General features: G+C 36.8%; 1 protein-coding gene across 1 annotated transcript in view; it reads right to left on the bottom strand.

Moving 5' to 3' along the window:
• Positions 1-18,329, bottom strand: part of SKAP1 (src kinase associated phosphoprotein 1) — a 380,445-nt gene that overhangs the window by 87,442 nt on the left and 274,674 nt on the right. The window contains exons 5-6 of the mRNA XM_074261261.1: positions 1,661-1,741; positions 747-830 (exon numbers count right to left, since the gene is read on the bottom strand). Of these exons, the coding sequence (XP_074117362.1) occupies positions 747-830; positions 1,661-1,741 (165 nt within the window). The remainder of the gene's footprint in view (positions 1-746; positions 831-1,660; positions 1,742-18,329) is intronic.

Below are 18,329 nucleotides of genomic sequence, written 5' to 3'. Positions count from 1 at the left end.
TCCAGGTAATGAATGCTTTCATTCACAATTACAATGGGAAGAGATCTGAAAGGACTTTTAGGGCTAATCAGGGCTCCCATGGCAGTAATGGAGCTAGTCCAGGAACTTAAATTCAAGAGACGAGGCTTCAGTCCTATTGCTGAGTGTATCTCGGAATCTCATATTCCTAGATAAAATGGAGATTATAATGCTTATACTACCTGCCTTTATAGGGCAGTTGGGAGGAAAGCACTTTGAAAGCCATAATGTTGATAATGATAATAGTTAGCATTTATACAGCAAATTAAAATTTGCAGTGTTTAAAAATATTGTTTTGTTGTACATCTTTGAGGTAGATGACTAATTATAATAATAATTTATCCTCATTTTACAGTTGAGGAAACTGAGGCAGACAGAGGTTAAGTGTCCAGGGTTACATAACGAGTGAATGTTTGAGATCAGACTTGAACTCAAGGCTTCCTGACTCCAGCTCTATCCACTGGACCACCCAGAACAATGAACAAGAGCCTCATTAAACAAGCATCTTTTTAAACGAGACACTGGAGTGTTCTGCAAAGTACCTAGCTTCTCCTCACATCTGTTTCACTGTTTACAAAGCATCAAGGTATCCCTTACCTAAGCACCTGCCCTGAATAGGTGTTAGTTAAAGACTGCTATCTTGAGACCTATGGGCCCCAGAGTTGGAGGATTTACCGAGTGTTTGGATCCAGGGATGAGCGGCTGCTGTGCAAATGGGGAACACTTACTTTTCTCATTAGAGTAGTAGTAGAAGATCCCTTTACTGACAACACACCATCGCTTCTGCCACTCGGAGCCAAAGAAACCATGATCTAAATGAAGGAGCAGGAGCGGACATAAATTCAGATAACGACAACCACTTGAAGAATCAGTAAAATGTACCAACACATGGTCCGGTGTGTTCCTGTTTTATTTCCCAGATTAATGGACTGTGAAACCCTCCCCTTTACTCCCACAGGTTATCCCATATTGAGTCACAGAGCTGAGGCACAAGGTCTCAATAAGGTATAGAATCAAGGCTCTCTTCTAGCTATCATCCCTGCAGCTGACTTCATTTGAACATTTCTGATTCATTCCTCTGTTTTTAGGACCTTTTTTTTTCTTTTTTACATTTTTTTTGGGGGGGAGGGGAACAAAATAATGTCCCAGGTTAAGGGCATGGAGAAAATCTACCTCTGTGCTAAGCTAATTTACCCATTTAAGTTCATGAGCTGGAGCTCATTAACACTGTGCTTGAACCAACTGAGTTAAATGGTCCAGACCTGGGCTTGCTTGGAATTTAAATTTGGGCCCTCTTACAGCTGACATAAGAAGTATACCCCTGGGGACATGCTCCATTAGACTTTTGTAAGGGTTCTTAGAGATGCCCCCTTGCATATAGACTCATGGATCTGGGGCTAGAAAGAACCTTGGAGATCATGTAGTCTAATCTCCTTTACTTTATGAGTAAACTGAGGTCCGGAGCAACTAGGTGACTTATTCAAGGTCACGTAGCTAGCAAGTGTCAGTGCCAGAAGCTGAACTCAATACAACTTCAATGAAATGCAGAATTATGGCTCCCCCATACTGTTTTCAAATATCTTGGCCTAAATTCTATTCAGACTATATACCTTTTGGTCATACTGTAGCTGATTATTATTACCTCTGCATTTCTTCTCCAAGTACCCCTGCTTTATAATGTCTTCCAGTTCCTGGGCTCCTTTTGTAATAATGTCTCCCATTTCTGCTAAGGAAATAAGATAGAGAAGATTGAATATAACAGATTAGAAAAAACAAACAAACATGTAAATATTCAAATTTTCTTTATGTCTTTGGAATACATTAGTTTATTACTAAATATACTCCCTCTCCCCACTTAGATTAATAAGAAAGCAAATTGGAATTCCCTGAGTACACATCAATCTGTGACAAGAGGAGAAGGAAGCCTTCAGGAAGTTAAGTCCCAAAGTAGATAATCCACATTCAATTAACCAAGAGTTAAATGAAAAATTGAATTCAATTTAATTCAAAAAGAAAGCTATTGCCTGGTAATTATTTAATAACTCACTTGTGAGAATGAATTGAATGTCTTCAAATTTGAAAAAGTTAAAGATACCTTCCCTGTCCTCAAGTTACTTATATTCTCTTAGAGGGGGGAAACTGTATTGAGAATGGTTTCACCATAAACGGGGAACCACAGGCAAATATATATGTACATAACGAAGTAGAACTAATTCAACTTTAGGAACTTCCACTTTATAAATTCGCTAGATAAAAGGGCTATGCAAGCTAAACTAAGCAATGATTGCCTAAACCATTAGTTTCCTTGAATCATCCCAAAGAGCCTAAAAGAGTTTGAGACTTTTAAAATGATGAGAGAAATCTTGGAATCGACACCAGCCTTTAATTGTGCACTGCTCAACACACTTAGCTTTCAATTAACCTCATTAGGTACAAATTTATTAAGAAGTTGATATCTTAATCCATCTGCCTCCACAAGGCTTTTTTGTTCATGTTATAAAAGGAAAGGGAAAGGACAGAGGCCATAAGGAAGAGGGAGCCAGAAAGACAATGATGGGGGGAGAAAAAATCATTTTTTTTCATCATTAGGGAAAGATGAAGAGGTAAAAGGTAGGGTTGATATATTCAGAGTCCTTTTATTCTTCAAAACCAATGAATTTCTTTTGGTCTGCTTTTTAAAAATGCTGAACACTTTCCCTTATACATGCATGGAAACAAAAATGGAGGCATGTGCCATAGTTCCATTTTCTGTGTGAAACCCCACTGATTTTCTCTTCAATGTCTTGAGAATCTCAGATGATCATAAAAAAGATGTTCTTAAAAGAAGGAATCTTAGCCTGGATCCCCACACCAGTTGCATTTTAAGCATGGATCATTTTTCCTTCTTAGCATGTCTACAGTGCCAGATCCTTCATCCAATTCACGTACATTGTCAACTTTTTTTGTTCAGGGCCCATTTTCGCCTTTGTGTTTTATTGTTAGCAAACTCTGTGTTGGCTATAAATCCTCACAAATAGGTCTCTGGGTGAACACAAGGGACAAAGAGCAGCAGAAGTAAAGTTCATTTTCTAGGATTACTTCCTCTTTTCCAGAATCCTTGCAAATTGTTAGGGTTTGCTGTATACTACTGTCTAAGAGGGCAGTGGTCAAGGTCTTTATCAACCAGTTTGGGAGGGGTTGAAGAATCAGAGCGTAAATATTGCTTAAACAGGCCCTGCATATTGGTGAAGACACTTGACAAGAATGTTTCCCTTTCTTCCAATTAAGCTTGGGCAAAAGGGGACTTTCAAAGATATTTAACTGCTGGAGATTACAATTGAAATTTGGGTCTCTGGGGGAGGTGAGTGAGCTTAGAATTTTCTATTATTCTTTTTTCACACAGTTTTTTTTTTTTTTCTCGAGACCTTGTTAAACCCAGAGACACAACATCTTGCTGAAAATGCCAAGAGACTGACTCATAAAAGACATGTTAAACGTTTTATTGGAATTCTTATCCCCCCCCTTTTCTTAAATGCAAATCTAAATGCCATTTTATGGAACATCTATAATTATGAAAATGGAAAGATGTTGCCTTGTGTGCAGGGAGAGTCTGTGAGTATGAATATTACATTAATGTGCCCACACCAGCTCACTGATCCTGCTGGCAGGAGCATAAAAAATGCTTGAGTGAAACTTTTATTTAGATGTTAAGACTCCAGGCCCCAGCGGGGTGACAGAGACAGTCCCTGTGAGTTGCCATCAGAGAGAGAGCTTGAATTGAATTACCCAGGGGGGAAGGAAGTAGTGATGAGCACGGCTTCGCTTATTTAATTTCATTTACTTTCAGTACATTATCATCGTGAGGCTTTCTTCTCCCCCCATCCGAAACCCAAGAATGTCACCACCAAGAAAACAAAGAAATAATGTTGCATAAATAGTTGAAATATAAGAGGCTAATTCATGGTCTCTATGTCTGTGTATGTCTGTATTTGCTTATACATGTGTATGTATGTATCCATGTTAGCATTGCAGAAAGCACAAACATGTCTAGAGATCAGAGGAGCAGAGTGGGAATTAGGGGACCCCAATGATACCTGCTTTGCCAAACTTTGTTTCCTAAGATTATGGGTAGGATGAGTTGCTGAACTCCTCCCCCCTCTCTTTGTCTCTCTCTGTCTCTCTCTGTCTCTCTGTCTCTGTCTCTCTCTGTCTCTCTCTCTCTCTCTCTCTCTCTCTCTCTCTCTCTCTCTCTCTCTCTCTCTGTCTCTCTGTCTGTCTCTGTCTCTCTCTGTTTTTCTTTCCCTGTCTCTATCTCTCTTTCTCTCTGTGTGCCCCCCCCTCTCTCTTTTCTGGATGATCACGAATAGACTTTAATGTATACTTAGCCAAAGATGCTCAATTTCAAGTGAGTGATGCATGTGTTTGGAAAATGTTATCATTTCTATTGAAAAAGGTGTTTTGTGGAATAAGAATTAATCATTCTGTTTGATTTGCCAGAAGCAAAGAGGTATATTTAGGTTTGATTCTAGGAAAAACTTCCTAACAATTATAGTTATCTAAAGGGAGAATGGGCTTGCTGCTGGATGTAGTTAGTGGATTTCACCTCAAGGCTGTTACTGCTACCTGTTGAGGATGCTGTGGAGGTGAGCCTTCTGGGGGCTATGGGCTGGATTCAATAGCTAGCTGCTGAGGTTCCTTCCCACCCTGATATTTTATGTCTCTCCTCCCTTCCTCAAGTCCTGGCTTCTACTCTCTTTGCCTGTCATGGCTCACAGCATGCACTTGCAAAAGAGCTGACAAGGCTAAAGAAGGTGGGAAAAACATCAATGTCTCAAATAGAAAAAATTATTAAATGCCTACTATGTGCAAGATACCCAGATGCAAGTCATAACAGAATTCTCCTCTGCGTGAAACTAAGAGTGACTCTGGCCTCATTAGCACAATGCTCTAAACACCAATGTAGGAAAGTACTGGAGTAATTAAGATGTTTTCTCTCAGTGTCTCAAACCAGGGGTCCCACTGATCAAGCATTGTTGATACTGGTGAATGCACAGCATCTGCCTCATCATGAGCGTCACACACAGGGTGATGTGGCAGACAGTCTGGATGGCTTAATCCACATCTTGTGGTGATTAAATCTACACACCTGTCAAGTGCAACAGTTGGTGATGAGCCTTAAAATACAATGCAAGAACAGATGGGCCACGGGTGCATTTATTGAAAACGGACAGCTCTCGCGGTCTAAACGTGGATGTCCTTGTAATCAAGCACCAGACAGATGCATGTCAGTGCTATAACCTGCACCATGATGCTTACTAATCTCTCATTATAACTCACATTAGAAGAGATCCACTTAGCTGAGGGATATGGGGTCATAAAGATAAGATCAATAGAAATTGTGTTACCACAGTGGGGATGGCCACCAACTTTCATGGCAGATGAAGATAAAAGAAATTCTCAGACATTCTACTCCTCCTACCCAGAGATCTTTAAATTCTTGCACCCCACCCATACCCAACCCTGCAATAAACTATAGGTCAGGATTCCATCTCTCAGCACTCAACATGACTCCCCAGTCAGCTATGCATAGCTACAACAATAGGGACTCTTTGGTGTGTGATACATTTCCAGAAAGCAGTCAATAAAAGAGACACAGGAGCTTATGTGAGTCACGGCCTATTTAACCAGCTGCTTTCTAGCCCAGTGAGAAAAGAGAATTGGAGAAATCAGTTGGCGACGCCATAGCGCAAGGCTAATAACACAGGAGGCCACTGTAAAAAGGCCATCGTTGGCTGGAGTCTCTGTAGAACAAACCAGACACCCACCAGCCTTCATTAGAGGCAGCTGGCTCAGGCTTTTGCTAAATCAACTTGAAAAGAGATTCAATGATTCTTTTTATTTTTTTTTTTTAACCTTTTGTTCAACTTTCTCTTCTCCCCTTTCTTAGATTCTTAAAACTTCTCTCCCCGTCAAACAAAACCCTGTCCTCCTTTTTCTTTTAAATTTAAACTCTTTCTTGGTGCCAGATGAGCAACAATCATCAAACTACCCAGAGTGAAGGTTAGCCAGGTTCCTTTATTAAAGGATTAGGTCAGTCTAAAATTTAAGACCACAGCTAAGTTCCAAGATATAGTGAATTTACCCATGGAAGGCATAGACTGACTATATATGGATGTCTGTGTGTATGCATTTCTGAAGGCATAAACACAGTGGCTTAAAGGTCAGAAAAAAGGAATGGACATTAGGATTCCTCTGTTCTACTGCTCTTGATCCTAGAACTTCCAAATTCTTTTTCTGTTTCTTTCCATTTAATCCTCTTCTCTGTAGTATTTCTCTGGCTAAGATACTCTTTTTAAAAAAAAATTTATATTTCTTGCTGTATTGTGTGCCTTTTCTATCCCCTGTTTTCTTATTGCTCTTTTCATGTTTTTCTTTTGGAGATAAATGAATAGACCAAAGGCTAAGTTTTAAAGTTGTAGCTTCTGGGATAAGCTGTGATGTATGGAAATAGATTAGTTTGTTTCTCTTTTTTTTTTTTGTCTCAAGCTCCTAGGAGACAACCTTGCATATAGGGTTATAGATCTGTGGTACAGTGCATTCCTGGATATGCAGATTCCCGCTACTAACATAGGTTGGCACCTTTCCCCCTCTTGGCCATTTCTATCATTAGAGTGTTTCCCAGAGAGTTGAGAATTAGTGACTTATTCCAAGTCACATGCTCAGAGGTGTGATTTGGAGTCTGGTTTTTCTGGCTTCAAGGACAGTTTTCCACTTCACAAAACTACTTTTCATAACAGAAGCTTAATAAATATTCACTACTATTATTTCAACATTGTCTCTATCACTGTGAAAAAGACCTATGCTGTTTTTTTCTTAATCTCTAATTTCTATCATTTCATTTAAAATGTGTCCAAACATGGCACTTCTCAATAATGAGATGATTCAGACCAGTTCCAATGATCTTGTGATAAAGAGAGCCATCTATACTCAGAGAGAGAACTGTGGGAACTGAGTGTGGATCATAACATAGCATTTTCACTTTTTTTGTTGTTTGCTTATATTTTATTTTCTTTCTCATTTTTTTCCTTTTTGATTTGATTTTTCTTGTGCAGCAAGATAATTGTTTTACTATGTATGCCTATATTGGACTTAACATATAATTTTTTTTTACCATGTTTAACATATATTGAATTACTTGCTATCTAGGGGAAGGGGTAGGAAGAAGGAGGGGGAAATTGGAACATAGGGTTTTTCAAGGGTCAATGTTGAAAAATTATCCATGCATATCTTTTATTATTGTTATTATTATAGCTTATTATTGACAAAACATATTTTCGACCTTTACCCTTGCAAAAACTTCTGTTACAACTTTTCCCTTCTTTCCCTCCTCCCCTTCCCCAAATGACAGGCAGTCCCATACATGTTAAACATGTTAAAGTATATGTTAAATACAATTTATGTGTATATATTTATACAGTTATCTTGTAATGCATATCTTTTGAAAATTAAAAAAGCTTTAGTAAAAAAAAATAAAAATAAAATGTGTCCAAGCTTATTCTTATTCCTCACATTCAAATCTGGACTTATATGATGACAATGGAAGTTAACATTTATATAGTGTTTTAAGGCTTCAAAAATGCTTTATGTTTATTACCTCATTTGATCCTTACAACAGTCCTGTGAAATTGGTATTATTATAATCCCCATTTCACAGTCAAAGGAAACTAAGGCCCAAGGCCAAACAGTCAGTGTCTGATGAAGGATAAAAACTAGGGACTTCATGACTCTAAGTCCATGTTTTATCTACTGCATCATCTAGATGCCTCATATTTGTAGTATGATGTATTTTTACACAAAAAAAAAACAATTGAAGGACCAGAAGTTTCAAAGAAAATGGAAACCACCTGCACAGACTATTTAAAACTTTCTTAATGGAATCATTCATGGATAATTAAAGAGAAAACAGGTATAAGAAATGGTTTGGAGGACAACACATCTATTCTCTAATATAAGGTCTTTGACAAAGTACAGCCTCAGGAGATTGAAAACAACTAAAATGCAATAATTTCTCACTTGAAGCTGACTACCAAACAAGGTGGAATGGTTTTTAAAATGGGGCAGCAAAATACTGTGGGTCCCAGGAACCAAGAAAATTCTGAAAGCCTGACACACTGGTAACACCTACTTTATTTAGTTCTTTAAATGAGTTTTGAAAAAGGACATACTCTAGACAATGGGAAAGGTATGCTGATCATTCCAAAGGAAACAAGCATTTATTAAGTATCTGCTGTGTTCTAGGAACCTTTACGAAGATTATTCTGTTTAATCTTCACAACAAATCTGGGAGATTGGTACTTTTATTATCTCCATTTTATAATTGAGGAAATTCTGGCAGACAGATGTTGGGTGACTTGACCAACTCATTTGGAGTAAATGCCTAAAGCTGGATTTGAATTCAACTCCTCCAGACTTTGGCACCTAGCTGGCTGACAGTATCAGGCCAGGAGCTAGAAAGACCCAGTTCAAATTCAGCCTTGGATACTTACTATCTGTGTAACTTTAGGCAAGACATTTAATCTTTGTTTGCATGGAAGACAGCTAGATGGCTCAGAGTACTGAGACTGGAGTTTGTTAGCCCATAATTCAAATGTAGTCTCAGATACTTACCAGCTGTGTGACCTGGCAAAATCATTTAATCTTAGTCTGTCTTAATCAATTGGAGAAGCAAATGGCAAATCACTTTAGTGTCTTTGCCAAGAAAGCTCCATGTACAGTGTGGTCCACGGGGTCATGAAAAGTTGGACATGACTGAATGAGTGAGCAGCAACCACCTGATTTTAGACCCCTATCCATTGTATCACTTCCCTGCTTCTATTAAAGTGATCTTTATTAAAAACTCTCTTTGTGTGATCTTGGGCATATGGGGGGGGATGGTATAATGGGAAAGAGTAAAGGAAATATAGTCAGAGCATTTGAGTCCAAATCTCGGTTTTGCTATCAACTACCTGTGTGACTTGGAAAAATCATCCCCGGGCCTTAGTTCCTCATGTTTAAAATGAGGGGATTGGACTATAATTTCTATAGTTTCTTCCAGCTCTAAACTGGTGATTCTGTGAAATCATCTTTCTCTCCAGACTTCTATTTTCTTACCTGTAAAGGAAAGGATGGACCTTGATGATAGCTAAAGTCCTGAATAGCTGTAACATTCTCTAAGTCTAGACCACTTAATTGTCAACCACTATCTGTCAGTTCATAATAGGATGTAGGGAAGCTAAGAAAGAATCCAGTCCTGGAAAATGACAGGAGGAATGTCAGCTTCTTTTCTTTGTTCTCTTCCCTTCACCAGAGGAAAACCATTTACAGATGGAGGAGGAAAAAAGTCCTAGCATATGATGGTTTTAATGAAGTTCCCTGCTTCTAAGAAATTCCAATGCCTTATGGTTTACTTTTCAGTGTTGGCTCAAGTATTTTCTCTACACCTCTCTGCAAAATGGAAGTGTTCCAAAAAAAGGAATGGAAGCCTATGCGTCAAGCTCAGAGCTGTGCAATAAAGGGAAGTTCGATAGTTTTTCAGTTGTGACTGACCTTTCTTAACCCCATCTGGGGTTTTCTTGGCAGAGATACTGGAGTAGTTTTTCATTTCCTTCTCCAACTCATTTTACAGATGAGAAATAGAGGCAAACAGGGTTAAGTGACTCACTTCGCATCACAAAGCTAGTAAGTGTCTGAGGCTGGATTTGAACTCAGGTTTTTCTGACCCAAGGCCTGGAATAGTGGCTACTTAGCTGTCTCCCATAAAGGTATAGATGAAAGTAAATACAAGAAAGTACAAATACAAGGTATAAAGTACAAGATAGCTCAGAGGCCCATAGGAAAAGATGCTTCTCATAAGTAAGGTTTACTAAACCTCATTCCCCCCCATTTAATAATTACATGTAAAGATAGTTTTCAATATGCACTTCTGTAAGATTATGGGTCCCATATTTTTTTCCCTCTTCCCTTTCCCCAAGATGGCAAACAATCTGATATAGGTTATACATATATAATCATATTAAACATATTTCCATATTAGTGCTTGACTTTTTCTGACACTGGAATGACATCTCAGGAAAAAAATAGAGTAATAGGGCAAGATTTAAAATCTAGGGAAGAGATCTTGATTTAAAAAGAGAAATTTAATAGTCTCTTTTTCAAAGAGCGTATCAATTTGGGTTTTTAAAAAATCAACTTTTAAGAATACAAAATGGGGAAGGTGTTGTTGGACAGTAAAAGATCTAGAGGTTTTAGTGGATGTCAACACCAATTTAAGTCAAAATATGGAAGCAAAATATGGTTTCAATCTTATTAGAGATATGCTTCTAGGAATGAGGAGGTAAGAGTTCTGTTGTAGTCTGTCCTGGTGAGACAACATCTGGAGATACAGATTTTATTCTAGATGTCATATTTTAGGAAGGACAATGGAAAGAACATTCAAGAGAGAGCAACCAGAATGATAAATGATTGCTATATGAGGACTGGCTGAAAAAAACTGGAGATATCTAGCCAATATATGATAGCTTTCCAGTTCTTTGAAGAACTGTCATATAAAGGAAGGATTCAACTTCTTTTGTTTGGTCTCAAAGGGGAGAGAGAAGAGCAATGAGTTGAAGTTGCAAAACGCAATTTTTAATCAAGTCAATAATCATTTCTTAAGCTCCTACTATGTGTCAGGCTCTGTGCTAACTATTGAGGATACAAAGAAAGGCAAAAAAATCCAGTCCCTACTCTTAGGGAACACATAGACACATGCAAACAACTATATACAAACAAAATATATGCAGGATAAATTAGAGATAATTTCAGAGGGAAGGTATTCAGATTAAAGAGGATCCTGAAAGAGGAATTAGAAAGACTTCATAGAAATGTGAGCTGTCCAAAAGGGAATGGGCTCTCTTAGGGATTAGTAGCCTCCCCCTCACTGGTGGTCTTCATGGAAAAATTAAATGTCCATCTTCTTTTTGCAGCAATCTTGTTTTAGGAATTACTTTAGGTAAATAAGTCATTTTGACTATTATAAACACTTAAATGAAATACAAAGGATATATGAAAGAAGACACTATCTGCATCCAGAGAAAGAAATGATAATTAAAATATGTATAGTCATTTTGCATATATATAACATATATGTGTACATATTTGTAAGTCTAATAGTAGTGATGTGAGAGAGAAATGGAAAAAAGAAATTTACACAATAACTTTATTATATATTTTAAAAGGATAGCAAGTTACATATAATAAATTTGGTTTTATGAGCAATCTTTTAAAAAAATTATACTTTATTATAGAAAGTTGTTTTAGTCTATGAATTAAAAATAAAAAATAAATAAAACTAAAAAAGAAGAAAAGGTTAGATGTCCTCTTGCTGGATAAGTTGTAGAGGCAATTATTTTTTCAGTTTTGACCATTTTAGTCCCTCTCAATTCTGAATTTCTGTAATTCTGGGAATAATGACTGCAACAAATTGTAATTAGGACCAGCAAAAGTGAGTGATATAAAAGAACTTTATTAAGTGATGGATTTACATGGATGGAACAGAATATTTAGGCTCTAAGAAATGATGAACATAATGAATACAAAGAAGCACTGTAAGATTTATATAAACTGAAGCAAAATAAAGTAAGGAAGGCCAGGAAAACAATGTATCCAAGGACTACAACACTGCAAATGGAAAGAACAACTATAAAACATTAGAAATTGAATGTTGTGAAATAATAAAGAACAAACGTTTCCCAAAGAAAATATAGGCGAAAACACCTGTCCTCAATTCTTTGCAAAGATGGAGGTGATCCAAAACTGTGGAACATTGACTATAATGTTAGATTTTTTTTTGGATATGTTGATTGATTTGCTTAATTTTTTTCTCTTAAAAAAGTCTTCATTATAAGGTATGGTTCTCTGGGAGGGTAGAGAACATGGACACAAGCAGTGTCTGCTGGAGCTAGCTTCAACCAGACTGTTATATTTTCAGCGATAGCATTTATACTTTGGGAAAACAGCAAATACTACAAATCAGGGCTTGATGTAATGTTTTGTTGGTTTTCTAAGCTTAAGAAAGTAATGGAGAAAATGTTAATAATGCTGTAAAAACTTAAAATTGTGAACTGTATATATTCTTCTCCATCCTTTCATCCCTCAAGCTGATTATTAAATATTTTACCAGCACACTGTTGAATAAAGGAGGAAATACAGCCTATGTAAAAACAGAATATGTGTATCAAATCTATTTAAAATAAAAATACATGGAAGAGAACTCAAGAAAAAGGTGAAAAATAATCCCTGAGGGTGATGGATCAAACTCAAGTATCTTTAAGGAGAGAGAACTGCACAGCTGCCTGGAAGTTTAATCATTATCTTCATCTTCCATATAATTTTACTCAGATGTGAAAGCACTTTTAGCCTTTAAAAATAAACTTTAACAACCTCATGTAAGGAAACCGGAGTATGATATATAATAGCTTTCAACATATTTATTGCATCACTTGGGCAAATGGTTATAATTATAACTATTATATATCAGACATAATTTGTTATTTAATATATATGCATACACACATATGTATAATGCATATTATTATATGTCATAAAGTAGCTGATCTCACTTCAGGTAAAAGTCAACTGCTGATAAAAATATACTTAAAATCTAGGAATCTGTTTGGTTTTTTTTTTTTTTTTCTTTTCTTTTCCGTAGACTACTGTACCTATATGTCTACAATTCAAGTTTGGTTTTCAGAATCAGGTGCTCAGAAACAAGGATGTAAATGGTCTAGAGTCTTTTCAGCTACAGAAGAGCAGCAAATGATAGCAGTAGTACAGTATGAGAACATAGATCTGGGCCAAACAGCATAATCTTAAAATAGCTTCAGCATATAATATGGAAGAGGAAGAAGTGGTTAAAAACAAAACAAAACAAAACACATCTTCACTTTTCAAGTCTTACAGGAACAACTTATTTTTTTCTACTGGAGATAAGAACTGTAAGATGATATTAGAAAAATCTTTAAAAATATATTGTTAGTTCATCTACTCATCCATTCATTCATTTTTTCATTTATTCTTTCCTTTATTCATTCATGAAAATGTTCCACCAGTAGATCCCCAGCACCTCTCAACTAGATTATTAAAATAGTCTCTTAATTAGTTTCCATACTTCTAGTCTCTCTTCTCTCCTTCACACAGCTAGCTATTAAGTAACCTTCCAATACTACAAGTCTGAACAAATCATTTTTTTATTCAAAACCTTCAGGGGTTCTTCATTGTCTCTAAAATAAAATACATATTTTATAATCTGTCAACTTCACAATTAAAGGTCCTCTGCAACTAAAGTCTAACCTACTTTTCTGGTCCTATTTCATATTGCTGGTTTTCCTACATTCTATGTGCCAGCTAGGTAAGAGCACTAATTAGTCAATCTGTCAGTTAACTAGCACTTATTAAGCACTTATTATGTGTCAGGTAGATCAGGGAGTAGAAAGAGTGCAGTAGATAGAGCACCAATTCTGGAGTCAGAATGCAGCATTTGATTCATCACCCTGAGAGATTATTTTTCATTCCTTCTTGGGTTCTCTTTTGAATGTTTTTATTCTAAGTATATTTTATTCACATATTTTATTGTTAGATAAGCTACATTTCCTCCTTTATTTAGCAGTGTATTGTTTTAAAATCCTCAAATCTGGCCTAGAAACCTACTGGCAGTGTGATTCTGGACAAATCACCTAACCTCATTTGCCTCAGTTTCCTTATCTGTAACATGAACTAGAGAAGGAAACTGCAAACCACTCCAATATCTCTATCAAGAAAACTATGGGGTCATGAAGAATGAGACACAAATGAAAAATTACTAAACAACAATAACTGATTCTGAAGCCAGCTCTCTTATCAACCATTTTACTGTTACATTCACTATTTTATTTTTTGGATTACAAATTTAGACTAGGAATAATGAGAGGAATGTGAGAATAGGAAGTAAAAGGGAAAGAAAGAGTGAAAGATTTAACAAAAACTGAGAAGTATGGGGGGAAGGGCTGGAGGTGGGGAAAGGTGGCAGAAGTGACAATGACAGGAAGAGAAGGTGAAGGGAGAGTGAAGGAGGATAATGGAAGGAAGTGGAGAGCTGCCACAAGCCTGACAGATAGGACTTCTAACTCATAACTGATGCTTTTCATCAACCACAGCAGGAAGGGGTTGGAAGAAAAGTCGAAAGAGGAATATAGAATCATAGCCTTTGGAACTGGGAGGGAGCTGAGAGACCCATTTCTTTTGACTCCCTTATCTTACAGATCAAGAAACTGGGCCTAGAAAAGGGAAGTACTTATGCCCAAGGTCATATGGCTCACAAATGGCATGTCCAGGATTTAAATTCATGTCTTCTGATTCCAAATCAAACCAGCATTCTTTATAATATGTGAAGCTAGTGGGAGATGCCAGCTAAAATTTTTTTTTTACTTTTTTGTTTTTATTCAACAAGTATTTATTGAGTAGTGACTATCAAGTGCTGCTAATCTATAACCAGTCAATTAGTTTCATGAGATTAATGGCTGGTATCTATTTCTGGTTCATAGTGGTAGAATTTGTAGCAGTAGTAGATCAAGTTTATGTGCAGTCAAGAGGTATTGAATGGGAATTTAACTTACATAAATTCAACTATATATGGTCCTCACCAAAAAATTCCCAAGGGAGAGAGAGAGGAGAGTTCTAGACCTGTAAAACCACCACTGCCACCATAATCACTACTGCCCCTTAGAATCTGGTGAAGACAGTTAGGGATACTGTCCTTGGATCCTCCAGGAATAGCAGCACTTCACTGCAACCAGTCCTGCTTCTAGAATACCATGGGGTTCCTTCCCTTTCCTTTCGAATCTCAGCTCCTCCTGGAGTACTAGACCAGTTTCCCTCATGTAGATTTGACCTGGCAAATGTCTCTATGGGGGCTAGAGTCCTTGTCCCCTGAGCAGTCTGAGCTACTCAGAAAAAAAATCACCACCAAAGTCCCTGACACTGTCAAATTGCTCCACATCAGGAACAGATATTGTTTTGTCAGTGGAAATGACACTAAAGAAAATGTATTGCCATCTGCTTTGCAGCTGCATTCTAAGGACCACTGGGCCTTTCCACCTGACTTGTAACCGAAACCTCTTCTATGAGTTGTCTCTCCCACCAGAGTTCACAAACTTCATGAGAACAGGGACTGTTGCTTTTTTTCTATCCCAGAGTTGAACATAGTTTTTCTTTTTTAATTTTCTTTTAAAAATTTCAATAGTATTTCATTTTTTCCAATTCCATATACAGTTTTCAACATGCATTTTTGTAAGATTTTGAGTTCTAAATTTTTTCTCCATCCCTCCCTCTCTTCCCCCTTCACTAAAACAGCAAGCAATCTGATATCTATATCTATATCTATGTCTATATCTATATCTATCTATCTACAAATATATATATAATAATTTTAAACACATTTCCACATTAAGCATGTTGTGAATGAAAAATCAAAACAAAAGGGAAAAACCTATGAGAAAGAAAAGGCAAATAAAAAAGGTGAAAATGGTATGCTTCAATCTTAGGATGCAGATGACAGTTTCTTTTATTTTATTATAGCTTTTTATTTACAAAACATATGCATGGCTAATTTTTTAGCATTGACCCTTGAAAAACCTTCTGTTCCAAATTTTCCTCTCCTTTCCCTCATTTTCTCCCTCCCCTAGATGATAGGCGATCCAATACATGTTAAATATGTTAAAATATAAGTTAAATCCAATATATGTATATATATTTATACGGTTGTCTTCCTGCACCAAAAAAAAAAAAAAAAAAAAAATCAGCTCAAGAAGGAAAGAAAAAAAACCTGAGAAAGAAAACAAAAATGCAAACGACAACAGAAAGAGTGAAAATGCTATATTATGGTCCACACTCAGTTCCCACAGTCCTCTCTCTGGGGGTAGATGGCTCTCTTTATCATTGAACAACTGGAACTGGTTTGACTCATCTATTATTGAAGAGAGCCACATCCCAGATGACATTTTCTATCCCAAGTCTGTTGGAATTGCCTTGGATCAATGTATTGCTGAGAAGACCTAAGTCTATCACAACTGATAATCACACAATCTTGCTATTACTGTGTACAATGTTCTGGTTCTTCTCATTTCATTCAGCATCAGTTCATGTAAGTCTTTCTAGGCTTTTCTGAAATCAGCTTGCTCATCATTTCTTCTAGTACAGTAATATCCCATTACATCCATTTATCATAACTTTTTCAGTCATTCCCCAATTGAGGGGCATCCACTCAATTTCTATGAATATAATGTTTTGAACACAGTAAGTACTTTAGTGCTTTTTCATTTATTTATTCAATTATTCCACAAAAATAGATTTAAATGTCCAATTAAATAATAATTTTTCCATCATAAACAGATCTCCAATTTAAAATGCTCAAAATGGAACTTATCACTCCTTCCCTCCCCCTGGCCCAACCTGCTCCTTCAGGACCTGCCATTCTTGTTTTCCAGGACAGTAGCCTTATTTTCAATTAATTGCCAACTCTTACTCTTTCTTCTCTCTCTATAGCATCTCTCCCATATGATCCTTTCTCTCTATTCATGTAGCCAACACCTTAGTTCAAGCCCTTTTCATCTCTCAACTGGACTATTTCAGTGACCTTTTAATTGGTCTCTCTGCCTCATATCTAAACCTATTCCAAGCTGCCTGAATGACTTTTTCTTAAATTGGTTAGAATATTAAATTTTGAGGCAGGAAGGAGTAAGTTCAAATTTGGCTAGGAAATCACTTGATCTCTGTCTGCCTCTTTCCTCTTCTGTAAAACAAAGATAATAATAATAATACCACACTTCCAGGATTCTTGTGAGGAGGTAACATTTATGTAATAATTATGTAATAATATTTATAAAGCACTTAGCACACAGTAGGCACTTAATAAATATTTCCTTCCCTACTCAAAAAGCTACAGTGGCTCCTAATTGCTCCTAGGACAAAATATAAACTTCCCTTTTTAGTTTTTAAAGATCTTCACAACCAGTCACCACCTAGCTTTCCAGCCTCCTTTCCTACATTTTATGGTTTGGTCAAACTGGAATCTTTTGTGTTCTCTATAAACAGTGCTTATCTTCCCACTCTGTACTTTTGCATTAGCCATCATTTGTCCTGGAATTTACCTCCTTCTTATCTTCACCTCATAAAATCTCTCACTTCCTTTATGGCAAAGCCCAAGTTTATCTTATATAAGATATCTTTCTTGATCCTTCCAGTTATTAGATCCATCTCTCCTTAATTAACATATTTAACTACCTTGTATCAATCACAAATTTACCTATATATTTATATGTTGACAGAATGTGTGCTTCTTGAGAATAGAGACTGCTTTTCTTTTTTCTCTTTGTAATCCCTTTGCACCTGGTATAGTGCCTGACATGTAACAGACACTTAATAAGTCTTTGCTGATTGACTGCAATAGTGCTGGTGTTCTGCCTACCCTTCCACTCCATGAGTGTGTGTCTGGTGTGTGAGATGAGACATATGAATTTGTTGATCTCCAAGTTGTTTAACATTTTTATCAGTTTGGATAAAAGCACAGATGGCAAGCTTATCAGATTTGTAGATGACACAAAGTTGAAAGGGAGAGCTAACACTGGAAGGTGGAAAGAAGATCTCCAAAGAACTGCATAAGATAAGTCCACTGGACTGAATCAAATCAGATGAAATTCAGTAGGGATAAATGTAAAATCTTGCATTTGGGTTCAAAAATAAATTTTACAAGTATAAGATACAGGATGGAGGAAGCATAGTTGTCTGAATAGTGGATTGTGATCTCAATATGTCAAGGCTGATGTGATTTTGAACTGAATTGAGAGAGGAATAACTTTCAGTAGGAAGGAAATGTAGTTTTTCAGGACTCTGCTTTGATTGTTCTACACCTAAATATTATGTGCAGATAAGGGGGGCACAGTTTAGAGACAGGTGTAGGAGAAGTGGAGGGAGTACTCCTTCCTCTGCCTCCTAAGTTCCTCTAGCCTCGCTGTCTCCTTTCTTGGCTCAGGGCTGATTTGCTCATCCCAATCTGAAACCACGATGGAAGGTTGGCATAGATACTACAGAATTCAGATCCTCCAGAGGGCCGAAGTCTCCCCCCTCCACTTCCACCCCCCATTTATTAAATAATAGACAAATACAGAACTAGTCAGATCATAAAATTCTAACCTTGAATTTGGGTTACATTAATGCACACAATGGATATGGGGGAAGAAGAAAGGGAAAGTGGGCACAAATTTACAAGAGTGAGGCAGGCA

This window comes from Sminthopsis crassicaudata, chromosome 4 (genome assembly GCF_048593235.1).
Source record: "Sminthopsis crassicaudata isolate SCR6 chromosome 4, ASM4859323v1, whole genome shotgun sequence".
In the NCBI taxonomy this organism is placed as follows: Eukaryota; Metazoa; Chordata; class Mammalia; order Dasyuromorphia; family Dasyuridae; genus Sminthopsis; species Sminthopsis crassicaudata.
The sequence above is the reverse complement of the archived record's forward strand: the minus strand, read 5'-3'. Positions and strand labels throughout refer to the sequence as shown.